Source organism: Lissotriton vulgaris, chromosome 11, assembly GCF_964263255.1.
Source record: "Lissotriton vulgaris chromosome 11, aLisVul1.2, whole genome shotgun sequence".
In the NCBI taxonomy this organism is placed as follows: Eukaryota; Metazoa; Chordata; class Amphibia; order Caudata; family Salamandridae; genus Lissotriton; species Lissotriton vulgaris.
In genome coordinates, this window is record NC_141699.1 from 707,829,790 (window position 1) to 707,843,173 (window position 13,384).

A 13,384-nucleotide genomic window follows, 5' to 3' on the forward strand; every position below is an offset into this window, starting at 1 on the left:
TTCACCAGGGGGCCACAACTAAAGCTCAGGAGGGGCGCATGCGACCCCAGGGCCGTACTTTGAGTATCCCTGGGCTATTCCAATGCAAATATTGGCCTGGCAGTCATAGCTGAGAGTTCAGTGAGGTTTATGGTTCTTAAATATTGTAAGGTGGCTTACAAACACTCAGTAAGGACGGACAAATATGATGCTTTAGGTTGAAACTGTGTTGCCTTTGAATTAGACCACTCTTAGTACTGCATACATTTAAGATCTCACTGGTGATAAATGTATCTCAGCCTCAGGCAAGTATTAGCAATGCCAATAGGTCTCATTCATGAAACCAATTGGCTTTGTCAGTGCTTTTTGTATTTTAACGGATGGCTACAACAAATGTGTGGGCATTTTTCAATGGGATTTTAGAAGTGAAATAAAACACATTCAAAGATGGGCATCACAGATGTACACTCATCCCCAGCAGCTACCTTTGAAAATATTATTTATTTTTACAATTTCTTTCCAAAGAATGAATGAATGAATGTGTATCCACATCTGTCATCTTTAAAAGCATTTTATGTTTATGAATCCTGTTTGAACATGGCCACCGCGTAATGCCTGCGCATCTTCTTCGACCATCTTTAAATGCGATTTGTAAAAGTAGAAAAAACATTTGAAAGAAGCTCTCTGAACATTTCCTGTATTATTATTGAAATAGTCAATAAACATTTTAGGATGCTCGAATGCTGTTAGGATGGTGGTCAGACAGAAATGAATGAACGGGGTAGGGGGCAAGAGAAGAAGCAAGATGAGGCTGGTGGGCTTTTCAAAGAGGGGGAAGAGGGAGGGGTGAACCCCTCGCCCATCAGCAGGGAAAGAACACCTCGACCAATCAATACACGGTGACACTGAAAAGCTGATAGGCAAGACACACGAAGAAATATGGAAGAAAGCCATCAAGTCGGAAGCAAGGAAGTGAAATAGACAACAAAGCCACCAAATCAGTAGCAAGGAGGCGACTTGAAGCCTACTTAAATGCACATATCCTGTATTGGAAAGAGCAGATCCAGTCCACAGACCGCTAAAGCTGTTTATAAGTGAGTTCTAAACACGAGGGTTATTGTTATCTGCTGAAAGAGTAAACTTTATTTTGTGGTTTTCCTGCTTTGTTTGAAAGCAGTGTGGTTAGAACATTTAAGGTTTCCATTCACACGTGCAAAGGTGCAGGCCGCTACTGGTAAGGAGTGAGATAATTTCTGGGTGGTTTGCCGAAAGTTTAAATGCTTACAGTTTATTGTGAATATCCACTTATATTGACTCAGTTACAATTGTTATGTATTCCTTTAACAACTGTTTTAACTCTGAAGCCTCGTGTATTGTTCTGCACAGCCCTGGTGCTATGAATGAATTGCCATAATATTGATGCTTAATGCCATTTTTATACCATCACTACTGGTACAGGAAGCTTCAGCCTGTAAGATTGCTGTAATTTGTGTCCATCTGTGCACTCATTAATACTTTCATCCAGCCTTCCATCCATCTTTGGACTCATTATTCAAATATTCATGTACACACATAGCCGTTCATCAGATCACTCCCCTCACTCACTCATTCATCTATCCACTCATCCTCCTACAATTGACACATTTTTCACCTTCACTCAATCAGTCACGGATACAAAGCTGCCTGCCAGTCAGTGAAGAAGCACTTTGACTTTTAAATCGTTAGACTTAATGGCTTTGCCAATGCTTTTTCCTAAGTGGGTGTTTGACCAAACTTCTTTATTACACTTGCAGATGTCAATGTAGCTCTTCGAAAAATTGCCACCTTGTTGAGGCCAGACAAAGACATTGTTCAAGATGGAGACCACATGATCATAAAAACCCTTAGCACCTTCCGAAACTATAACATGGATTTCCATGTCGGGAAGGAGTTTGAAGAGGATTTATCTGGAGTCGATGATCGCACTTGCATGGTATGTATTGCCACTTTGACTATACTAGGCAAACATTATAGATCAAGAAGAATTTTCTGAATATGATATGAGGATGGAAGTATTTTTGTCACTCGATAAGAAAAGGGAACAGCTTCTTATACTAAAAGTTGCTGGCCTGATTCACAAAGGTCAAACAGTTTGAGTAAGTTTACACTTTAGAGTAAGCTTACTGCTTTTGGTATTCACAAACTCCGAGAATAGATTTACTACAAAAGTGTAACATGCATGCCTCCACCCCTTAGGTGAGGGGATGGAGTCTGGATAGTCATTAATTACAATCATTAAGTTGCAACATCTAACTTACAACCATATTTTACGACTGACGGAGACTCCACGCTCATCGCGGAGCTTCTGCTCTTGGGGTGGAGAACTCCCCACATAACAATATAGGACCGGCAGAGGCGTATAATCCACATGTAGTTTGTGAATACCAATTTGTAGTACGTTTTGTTGCACTACAAAACGTACTACAAACTACAGTTGGAGAATCCAGCCAAATGAGTGACAATCTGCATGCAATTGCAGCTTCAGTACTGACTGGTAAACTTATTCTATACCCCATGGCTGTACCCAATCCTAAAGAAATAAAATTGATCATATAACCACCTTATAGTGACTGTGCCTTCTTATGGAAGTAATGGCACTAATCGCAGTACACTGTGCAAAGGGAAGAAAGCTGCTTCATTTTTGGTGTAGTCAGGGCGGTACTGCAGTTGTATTTCATGCTGTATGTAACTGTTCATCATTGTTTGAATATGAGCCAATCTCATTCTGTGTAAGATTTCCTCAGCCAGTATGTGTCATTCTCATCAGGCTTCTACATACTGATCACACCCAAGATCGTTATTTATGAGCTCTTCCTATCAGTAATGAACATGAACTCTCTTTGTATATAGGCTTTCCGGTTTTCAGGTTCTATTTTTGATGAAGTCTGGTGGTTTTTTTTCCAGTGATGTCAGTGCCTTTAAAAAAACAGTGGTTACACTCTTCCGCCCCCATTAAAAACAACAAATGTGTTTATGGAATGTTTGCATTTATCCGCTTCGCTGCAGCGCGAATTCCGCTGCCCTGCTGGGACATTCCAGTTCTGGGCGTGGCTCGGCCAGGCCCCCTGCCGTCGCGGGCACACGCCCACCGTGACTCATGACGGCCAGGGGACGTCATGAGCACGGTAGAGGTTATTATTGCTTGCTCTCTACACTGGTAGGGCACGGTATATAGACAGTGTATGTACAGTGTATATGAGGTTCAAATAACATTTTAAAAATCAAACGTATTGTACTACAACATACTATTCTTCTTCAGTGAGTCTTTGGTCATGGAAGATTACTCTTTCCTTTCCATGTAAACTTTTATCTTTGAAAAGGTCCTCTCAACATTGGCACTTGAAGGGCAAATCCAAAACTGCCAGTACACAAATTGTTAACTCTGGCCACCTACATAGCTTTCCATGCCAATACTGGTACACCTGGAGATTGTGATTCTCTGGGACAGGATCTGCTACATATGTATTGAACTGGGAGCATAGGCCCCCAGAGTTATCGAAGAGGTGAAAAATGAAGCGGTACTTTTCAGGAATGCAGTAGAGTGTACTTTGTTCACATCACTATCCATATCCGACTGAAGATCCTCACATTCCTTGCGTTAGGCATCATTGCTAAGCAAAGATTTTGTATGTGGTCGGCATATGGATAAAAAATCATTCACAGCCTTTAGGACTGAGAAACCATTGGCTAAATGACAGAGTTGGGATGAGTCTTTCTTTGATGCCACACAAAGCACAACATGAGAAATATTTGTATTATAGTTTCTGCACATAACAAAACATAACTCCAATCTTTTTTGAATTTGGTAATAACGTTTTGCAGCAGCATTCCTAGTGGCACTGTGTCCCATGTTTACCAAAAGTCTGGTGCCATGTTTTTACACTATCCCAGATGCTTGGTGACAGCAGTCTTTTAACATATACCTGTCAATGCACCTTGCATAAAATATTTAAAGCCTGAGGTATTTGGCTATTCACCTACTATCAATACTGACTCACTAGAAAAGGAGGCTGATGTGTTAAATGGTTTCACCCATTCTCTTTCTGTGGGCAAATGTAATGGTACATATTAAGAATAGTCTTATGAAACCAGACATTTTACCGATCAGTGATAGAATCAACATAGCAGAATTATCAAATATGATTTTGATAGTTCCTGATGCTTTAGAGTTTTTGAAATAATCAAATATGATCAAAAAGATGCTTCTAAACCCTGCACCTTTTAGGCCAAAGACCACAAAACAAACAAACAAATCAAATGTGACCCCCCATAAAAGCAAACCTCAAGCAGAATAATGTTAGCCTAGCCTTTCTTGCTTCTACATTGCATAACAAAATTACATTGCATTGGCCCCATCATGAAGAAATAAAAATGACTCTTTTACACTCTCCTTTTCCTTTATTTGAATGGCATTTAGTTTGCGGCTCTGCAGGTGTTGTCTCAGTATTTATATGTTTACACTGGTGTTGCCTATTTTACTTTTGGTGGGGTTTTATCCGTTATTACAGGGTTTAACCTATAACTGGACAGCCTAGTTGTATATAAGACCGCAATGACCCTCTCGCTTGTCATATTTATTTGAGAGCTCTGATCATGTGTATATGGGCCTTCCTCATCCTGGTCACTTATGAGACTTGTAATTGTGGTTACATACATTTCCTCCTCATTGCAGTTACATCTTAGCTCCCATCATCATCGTATCGATCAGGCCTCCTCACCATACTTATGAGCTGGCTCCTTGGTCACCTTTTAATGGGTCTTTGTGAACTTCCTTCTCATGATCCTACGCAAGTCCTCATCAACATGGGTATCTATGATCCCTCCATGTCCAGGTTATATATACATCTGCTTTTGCTTTGTCTTATACCTGAGCTTTCTTCAGCATTGTTGATTGTGAGCCATGCTTGTGGCACAATATAGCCAGGCACACCTCCAGTTACATAAAAAGCATTACTTGAACATATACCTTTGGTTTGTTGTCTATCGCAGACATTTCCAAAGTGTGTACACACCTGTCACATTGACTCGATGCATTGGAGATTTCATCCATTTGAAAGGCTCTGTTTAAACTTTCAAGCAATGTCTTGTACCTAATCTCCATGTTCAGAAGTACTCCATGAAATATGTATACATTATGACTGACTAAGGCTAGTGGAAAGATACTCCAAGTAAAGAAACTGTTCAAACAATTCTGTTCTATTAGGCATGTGAATACACTAAGATTGCACGTTTATTCTCTGAGCATGGCTAAGTATTTTTTTATTTATTATTGCATTCCCATTAACTTCTTACCCTGATGCAATGCTCTGTGTGGAAAAAATGTATATATGAAATTTATATAAGAAAACAGGCTTTTTGTATGTGTCACCCATATTTTGCCCTCATTTGGAATACTAGATGCTGGTTTTTAACTCTGAAAGTGCACTGAAGACTGCCAACCAGGCCCCAGGTGATTGTTTGAGTGGACAGGGTAGTCTTTTCTCTCTGGAAACTGAGCAGGCGGTTGGCGATCTAGTTACCAACACGCCTCGGACATAAATTTCAGCTCCCGGGCGGGCGTGCTCGTGGAGGAAGGTATCGGGGGCAGTACTTAAAGCCTAATTTTTATCTTAACTGTCACGTTTTGAGAATCTAAGGCTGACATTGTATATTTTATTGCTGTATTTTTTTTTATTTTACGGGGGCACTTAGGACACTCTCCGGTCCACAGCAATCACATTAGGTGATTGTTTGAGTGGAGAGAGTAGTCTTTTCTCTCTGGAAACTTAGCAGGCGGTTGGCGTTCTAGTTGCCAACACGACACTGGCATAAATTTTAGCTCCCGGGCGGGCACGCTGCGGACGCGCCGCTGGCGCGCCAAAGGCAAGCCCGTCTGTGCCCGTCCGCGCCAGAACGCCACCAGCCGCCGGGGAATGTCGCCAGTTCACAGCAGGATCCCTTGAGGAGACGAATGACCTACACACAAGAGACTATTTTGGCCTTTAATCTCCCACTATCATGTACTGGGGACAAAAAGCTTCGGACAGATGAGGGTAAGAGGGCTGTAAAGAATGACAGGTGTACTAACTGTGGGTGGGTCCCGGTTAAACAACCATCTCCTTTTTTCAACCCTCAGTTGGGGATACAGTAGAGACACTGTGTAATCCAAGGGGATATTAGTGGGATTGGGCAGGACAGACAGAGACCCGGCATTCAGGGATTATATCTGAATGCCAGATCCATTCCCAAGCACGCAACGGAGACTTGGGACCTATTAGAGTACCAGAAGCCCGATGTATGACTTTTCACAGAGACATGGTTCAATAATGAGACTACACCAGTCCTAGCAGTGGCTTTCCCAGATGACTATACAGTCACCAGACTGGATAGGCCCGGTAAACGAGGAGGAGGATTAGCCATCGCCACGCGACTCCCTTACTACATTAGGACGGTGGATAGAATCTCTTCGGCCATTATGGAGCGCTTAATTTTTAGAGTAGAGTGCAACCTGGTCATAGAATGGACAGGGGCATTGGTATACCACCCGCCAGGGGGCAGTAATAAGGAGTTCGGTACTGCACTATTAGACAGACTGGCAACCCATGTTTTGAATGCAAAAAACTTTTTATTGTTAGGGGATTTCAATTATCATTTAGAGGTGCATTCTAATTCGGACCCCGCCAGCTTAATTGCAATAATGGAATCTCTTGGGCTATCACTGAGAGTCACCAGCCCTACCCATAGTGAAGGCCACACCCTAGATGCCATATTCTCCAATATATTGGATTTGGCTGTTTAGCCTCCTCAGGTACTTGGCTGGACCGACCATATGGCACTAAGTTTTTCAGTGCTGTCTGCCCATCCAGTACAGCGGGGCAAGCTCAGAAGAGTTTTCGAAGACCCTGGTCGAGAGTAACCGCCTCCGCTTTCAGCCAAGCTTATAGGGATCCCTTGCTTAATCTGGATGTGGACCCTAATTCGGCCTGGGAAAAACTGGAGGGAGCGATTCAGGTAGCTTTAGACACCATAGCTCCCCTGAAAAGGGTCACTACTCAAGAGAGGGCCGCTCCGGCCCGTGGTATTCGGACACTCTTAGGAAAGAGAAGTCCAAGTGCAGGGTTCTGGAGAGGAGATGGGGGAGCAAGATGAACTGCTATATCGGAAATCACATAGAGCCTACTTGAATAGCTGTAATACAGCAAGAAGGACACACCTGGGTGTACGCATTATAGAGGCCAAAAATTACTCCAGGGAAATATATAGGATACTGTCAAAGGGATTTGGAGCACCCTGCCGACACGTCACAGCTGAATTACCTCATGCATCATGGTCGATGTTATTCAATGTTGCTCGCTTCACACACAGTTCTCACAGTTTGTTGCCAGTACCAGTATTCTTTTGAAGTGTATTCCCAGACACGTGTTTCTAGATTCCTCTTTTATCAGTGGGGAAAAATGTTCGTAGGTCGCTGGACGTGCTGCCGCAGTTTCCTCCGGGTTAGTGCCACTGTCAGCGTGCAGGTGCTCACAGAGCTCGTCAGCTCACGGCCCACGGGAGCCATCTTAAACAGTCAAAGGGATTTGGAGCACCCTGCTGACACGTCACAGCTGAATTACCTCATGCATCATGGTCGATGTGGTTCAATGTTGCTCGCTTCACACACAGTTCTCACAGTTTGTTGGCCAGTGCCAGTACCAGTATTCTTTTCAAGTGTATCCCCAGACACGTGTTTCTAGATTCCTCTTTCATCAGTGGGGAAAAATGTTTGTAGGTCGCTGGACGTGCTGCCGCAGTTTCCTCAGGATTAGTGCCACTCTCAGCGCGCAGGTGCTCACAGAGCTCGTCAGCTCACGGCCCACGGGAGCCATCTTAAACATTTAAAGGGATTTGGAGCACTGTGCTGACACGTCACAGCTGAATTACCTCATGCATCATGGTCGATGTGGTTCAATGTTGCTCGCTTCACACACAGTTCTCACAGTTTGTTGGCCAGTGCCAGTACCAGTATTCTTTTCAAGTATATCCCCAGACACGTGTTTCTAGATTCCTCTTTCATCAGTGGGGAAAAATGTTCGTAGGTCGCTGGACGTGCTGCCGCAGTTTCCTCAGGGTTAGTGTCACTCTCACTCTGTTTAAGATGGCTCCCTTGGGCCGTGAGCTGACGAGCTCTGTGAGCACCTGCGTGCTGAGAGTGGCACTAACCCTGAGGATAAATTATCTATGGAGGAGCAGATCAAGACAGTGACGTGGTTTGGCACAATTAGGATGCTCAGGAAAATCTTTCCCTGGATCCCTTTGTCAGCGAGGAAAACTCTTGTCCAGTCACTCCTGGTGAGTCGGCTGGACTATGGTAACTCACTGTTGGTGGGTGCCAGGGAGGATTTACTAACACGTCTACAGGTAGTACAGAACACTGCAGCCCGCCTCGCCCTAAATAAGCCGGCATGGACCCCATTGGTCCCTCTGTTGAACCAACTACACTGGCTCCCAGTGAGGAAACAAGCTATCTTTAAGATGCTCTGTGTGGTTTTCAAATCATTCCAGGGGAAAGGCCCTGTTTATCTCAGCAATAAACTCGGGCGGTATCAACCGGCCGGGCAATTAGGATCTAGTAATGCCAACCTTCTGTGTATTCAGAAGATACAGAGGGTAAGGAAGGGCGGTAGAGCCTTCTGTTAAATGGCCGCTAGCCACTGGAATAAATTGCCATCAAACATCAGGGTTTGCAGCGAGCTATCCAGCTTTAAGAAACTTCTAAAGCCATGGTTGTTCTAGATGGGTGTGCCCTTACTACTTCCTCCTACAGCACCAAGAGATCCCCTTGGGGATGATTCTTTTGTGCTCTATAAGTCCTCAAAGTAAAGTAAGTGTCCACTCCCTAAATCTAATACATATGAATTGGTAACCCCAATTGGAAAGGACTTTACCCCCTTATACTCCCCTGGTAAGTGGTACTGTTTGTATGTCAGATCCACTCGTGTTAATCACGCCTGCCTTAATAGCGCGGTCCAAACAACGAATGCGTCTTTACAACGCATTTCGTTAACACGCAAGTCATTACAGTGACTTTCCATAGTATAATGTACTATTCAAACTCCAGTCTGTGCAGCTGTCCAATTCCAAAATCAACCCAACACCACTTTCCTTAAGGCAAGGAATTGTAATGACTTCTGTGGTAAAGGAATGCGTTGTAAAGATTCATCTGTGGTTAAGACTTCGCTGCTAAGGCACAGTGGTAAAAACACGGCTCCTGAGTCAGCACCAAGGGCAGCTAGTACAACTCTTCAGCTGGGCCTCTCAAGCCTGGTAAAATCAAAGTGACTGTTGTGCTGTGCTCCTGGGAACTGCATCACCTTAATCCCCAGTGGGTTCAACACAACTCGACCTGCAAGTGACTTATTGTCACTAGTGCTTTACCATTGACCACAATGCTAAAGATTTGCAGTATAGTTTTGCACTTATTTATTTTTGCTTCTAAAATCTATAACTCTGTCTATACTTCTTTAATTGACTTCGTTCTGGTGGCTAAATGTATATAGAATTCTGCTTTGCTTTTATCAATTGGTGTTGGATTTCTTTTGAGTTGTATCAATTGCTTATCGTCCATATTGGTCCTCTGAAACACATGTTACTCAAGTAAAGCCTGACTGCACTTTGCCACTCTACCATGACTGAGCTAAGGATTTATTATTGTGAATCCAAGGACCAACTTTGCGGTTTTGTGAGAAGCCTAACCAGCCTTACTACGTAATACTCCACTTTCCTACAGTGGCTTGTTGTACCATTCGTAGGGAGACCAGGTCTTCAAAGAGCAACAGGATAATAAACTTAGGGCTCACTTATGAATGTCATGTTAAATTCTGGCAAACCTTTGTTTGCACAGGTGTCTGAATTATGAAAATGCCAGATAAGTCTGACAATTGGAATTCTCACATGACAAATTTTAGCGGGCCAATCCTGCTTAATTTAAGCAGGTGAAAATAAGAGGACATGCTTGTCATGTGTACTGAAGAATTTAGAATTCATGGATTGTCTTCCTGACTAGATACATTTCTTTATCTTCTCTATATCGTATAGTTTTGTAAAATGTGAATCAGGCCTAGTCTGACAATAGTGAAAGCTGTGGGCCCGAGTCACAACCTGCATTTTTAGTACAAAAATTAGTACAACAGTAGTCCTACTTACTACAAAGGTGCAATTCACAAATCTACAGATGTCGATGCCCATTTTCCCCTTTCTTTTCTATCGGGAGATTCATACAAATGTAAGTTTATTACTTATGCCCTTTTTCCGAGTTTGTCAGAGTAATATGTACTATTTTTCCCATCTGATCAATGAAGCTACCCTTAGGCACGTTATTTATCTGGTGAGATCCCTGGGGACTAACATGTACATTTTGGTGTTTAACTGACCAAAATCTACATTACAATAAATACTGTACAGTTTTCCCTTGTAAAATTCCAGCTGGTTTGACCGGCAGAAAGTTAACAAAGGACAAGGTATTTAACACACCTCATAATTAGCAGGTGCACTAAATAAAACCCAACTCCGAATTCTGACCCCTGCGCAAACAGGAGTTTGCACAGTGGTCTGTAAAAACACCGACCCACTCATAATCAGTGGTTTAGTCCTAAATGTGGTAGGGGCAGGTAGAGTGCCTGGAAACTGGGGGCTACTTACTACTAAATGGGAGGAGTTTAGGGAGGAGCAAGGAGAGGTTTTGGGAGGACCATGTACCCACCAACGAAAGAGTAAGCCCTTTCCATTCACAAACTGTACTTCTATAGGTACTACAGCAAAAAAGGTCCCAAACATTAGTCAATGTACTCCAGAATATTGCCGGAGTATGTCCAGTGCCGCACATGGCGTACCACTGATACTGCGATACCTTTCCAGAAAAAATAATTGAGACACAGCCTTAAAATATAATCCCATAGAAAATAATGTTTAAAAGTAAAATATTTAAAATAGTTTAAAAAAATCAATATTTTTCATTTGTTAAAATATCTCAAAATAAAACAGTTTTATTTCAACTTCTTTTAATATCCTTTCACTTTAAAAATCAATGTTACATTTTTCATTAAAATATTTTTAAATGACTTGTAATGAATTCTACTTGTCACTTTTAATTGTTACTACTGCATTTTGATATATATTATTGTACTTTGCTGGAGAAGTTTGTAATTTAAATTGCCGAAAAATAATGTTAATTTAATTTAATTAATTAGGGACCAAATGTACATAGACTTCTGTTTGCGATGACCTAGTAGCGAATATTTGCGATTCGCTATTAGGAAATCGCAAACAGCTATGTACACTGTTTATGATTCCAAGTGGGTCGCAAATTGACCTATCTCATTAATATTTATAAGGTTGGTCACCGTTTGCGACACATTGGGAATCGCTAAAATTGCAGGGAAGGTGGACAGCTGGGGCCAGCAGACCCCCATGTCTGTGATGCTTTTAAATCAAGAAACCTTTTTTTGGGGCGGGAAATGCAGCCGTTTCCTTAAGGGAAAACGGGATATGTTTCAAAAAAAGTTTCCTTTTCGTATTTTAAGAGAAGACCACTGCCTGCTCTTAACAAATGATTTTGCAACCATTCACAAAGGGGAACCCCTTATGTTTGCGAATGGGTTACTACCACGGGAAGTAGGCAGTCAAATAAGAATGATTTGCAAACGCATTTTGGTCATAAAACATTCACACAGATCACTGCAAGTCGCTATTAGGAAGCGACGCCCTTAACACTCCCCTTCTAATACCGAATGACTAACCCATTTTCTGATACAGTAATAGGTTACTGAATTGCAAAATTGGGTTTGGTACATAGAAAAAGGTTTTTTTCCGGTTGGAGGCGGCCCCAATCTGCAAACAGGGGTGTTTGCGAAATGAGAAAATCTATGTATATCTGGCCCTTAATACCTAATTCAAGGTAATAGTGCTGCGTCCTTGTTTTTAGTTTGTTTTTGATTCAAAAATAGATATATAATATTAAACTACAATAATATTTAACATAACAATATTTCTACTAATTTTTGTTCAAGTGTAATACCCTTTTAAAATTGTCATTGTACTTTATGATCAAGAGATCTCCCCTTGTTGGTGAAGAGCTATTTTAAATGTCATTTAAATATTAATTCAAAATAAATGTATTCTAAACCCTGGAAAATTACATAAAATGGTATAGCACTTTTTACCTTAAGTGTAGATTAAATAATGTTAAAGCATTTAACTAAGTTAAACTAGATTTATTTAAGTAGTATTCATGTAAATATGTTTTAACTACAGTTAATTTTTTTAGATTATTTACTATGTATTAAATAATTAAAAGTACCTTACAGAATTATTAACACATATGTCAAATTAATCATTTATCATGCATTTAAACATTAAGGGCTTATTACGATGTTGGTCAGACTTGCCTCTGACTGATACCGTCTCAGACTCGAGACCGACCGACCTGAGGTCGGCGGTTCCAACCACCTGATTACGATGCGACCGAACACTGTTCGGTCAGATTCCTACTGTTCTCTATGGGAACTTGTGTTACAGCTGTGAACCGCTGAGTGCTCCATGATTACCTGGTATGGGAATGTGGTGGTTAATGTTTTTGTGTTTCGCGACGGCCGCAGTCACAACAGAGGCACCCGGCTGCAAGTCGTTCGGCAGCGTTTGTAGCGTTTGATGGAAAAAAAAATATATATATACATATATTATCATCTATATCAGGCTTCAAATCCCTCCATATCCATAGAAGGAAAACGGCACTCACTGGGCTTCGTTTTACAGCAACAATTTTATTCCAAACAGACGCGTTTCGGAAAGGTTTTCCTTCGTCAGTGTTCAAACATTTTGATTTGCGATCAACCATTTTTAAAGTAAAGCATATTCATTCATTAAAACTGTATAGGGACTTACGCGCCGTCTAATTATGACGGGCTCCATCTTAGTAGTGAAAATCTCCAATCCAAAATGATAATTCATTGCACAAGAATGCATCTCAGGTAAACACAAAATAGAAACCCGATATTCTTATATTTACATAATGCAATTCATAGTGTACAAAATCTTACCGTGGATTGGCGTTTGCAACCATTTTATAGCCGGTTGCTGGCATATCACCCTCAGTTCCATACAATTAACGCCATGTATCGGCTTAAAATCAATGCTTCCGATAAACAAATTACACAAAAGAGAAAGTTACTATTTCAAACAAGACTTCAATTGATCAGTATTATTCCATCATTAATTACCAAGGTGAACAGTCAATTCCTCCCGACTATTTAATCCCTAACTAAACGAATATTAACAAGCTTATGCAGGGAAATGCAGACCTCTGATTGGTTGCCAACACTTCATCCAGGAAGTGTTGGCAGCCATCTTG

At 41.5% G+C, this 13,384-nt stretch overlaps 1 protein-coding gene across 1 annotated transcript in view; it reads left to right on the forward strand.

Moving 5' to 3' along the window:
• Positions 1 to 13,384, forward strand: part of RBP1 (retinol binding protein 1) — a 109,992-nt gene that overhangs the window by 56,988 nt on the left and 39,620 nt on the right. The window contains exon 2 of the mRNA XM_086943783.1: positions 1,773 to 1,951. Coding sequence (XP_086799909.1) covers positions 1,773 to 1,951 — 179 coding nt within the window. The remainder of the gene's footprint in view (positions 1 to 1,772; positions 1,952 to 13,384) is intronic.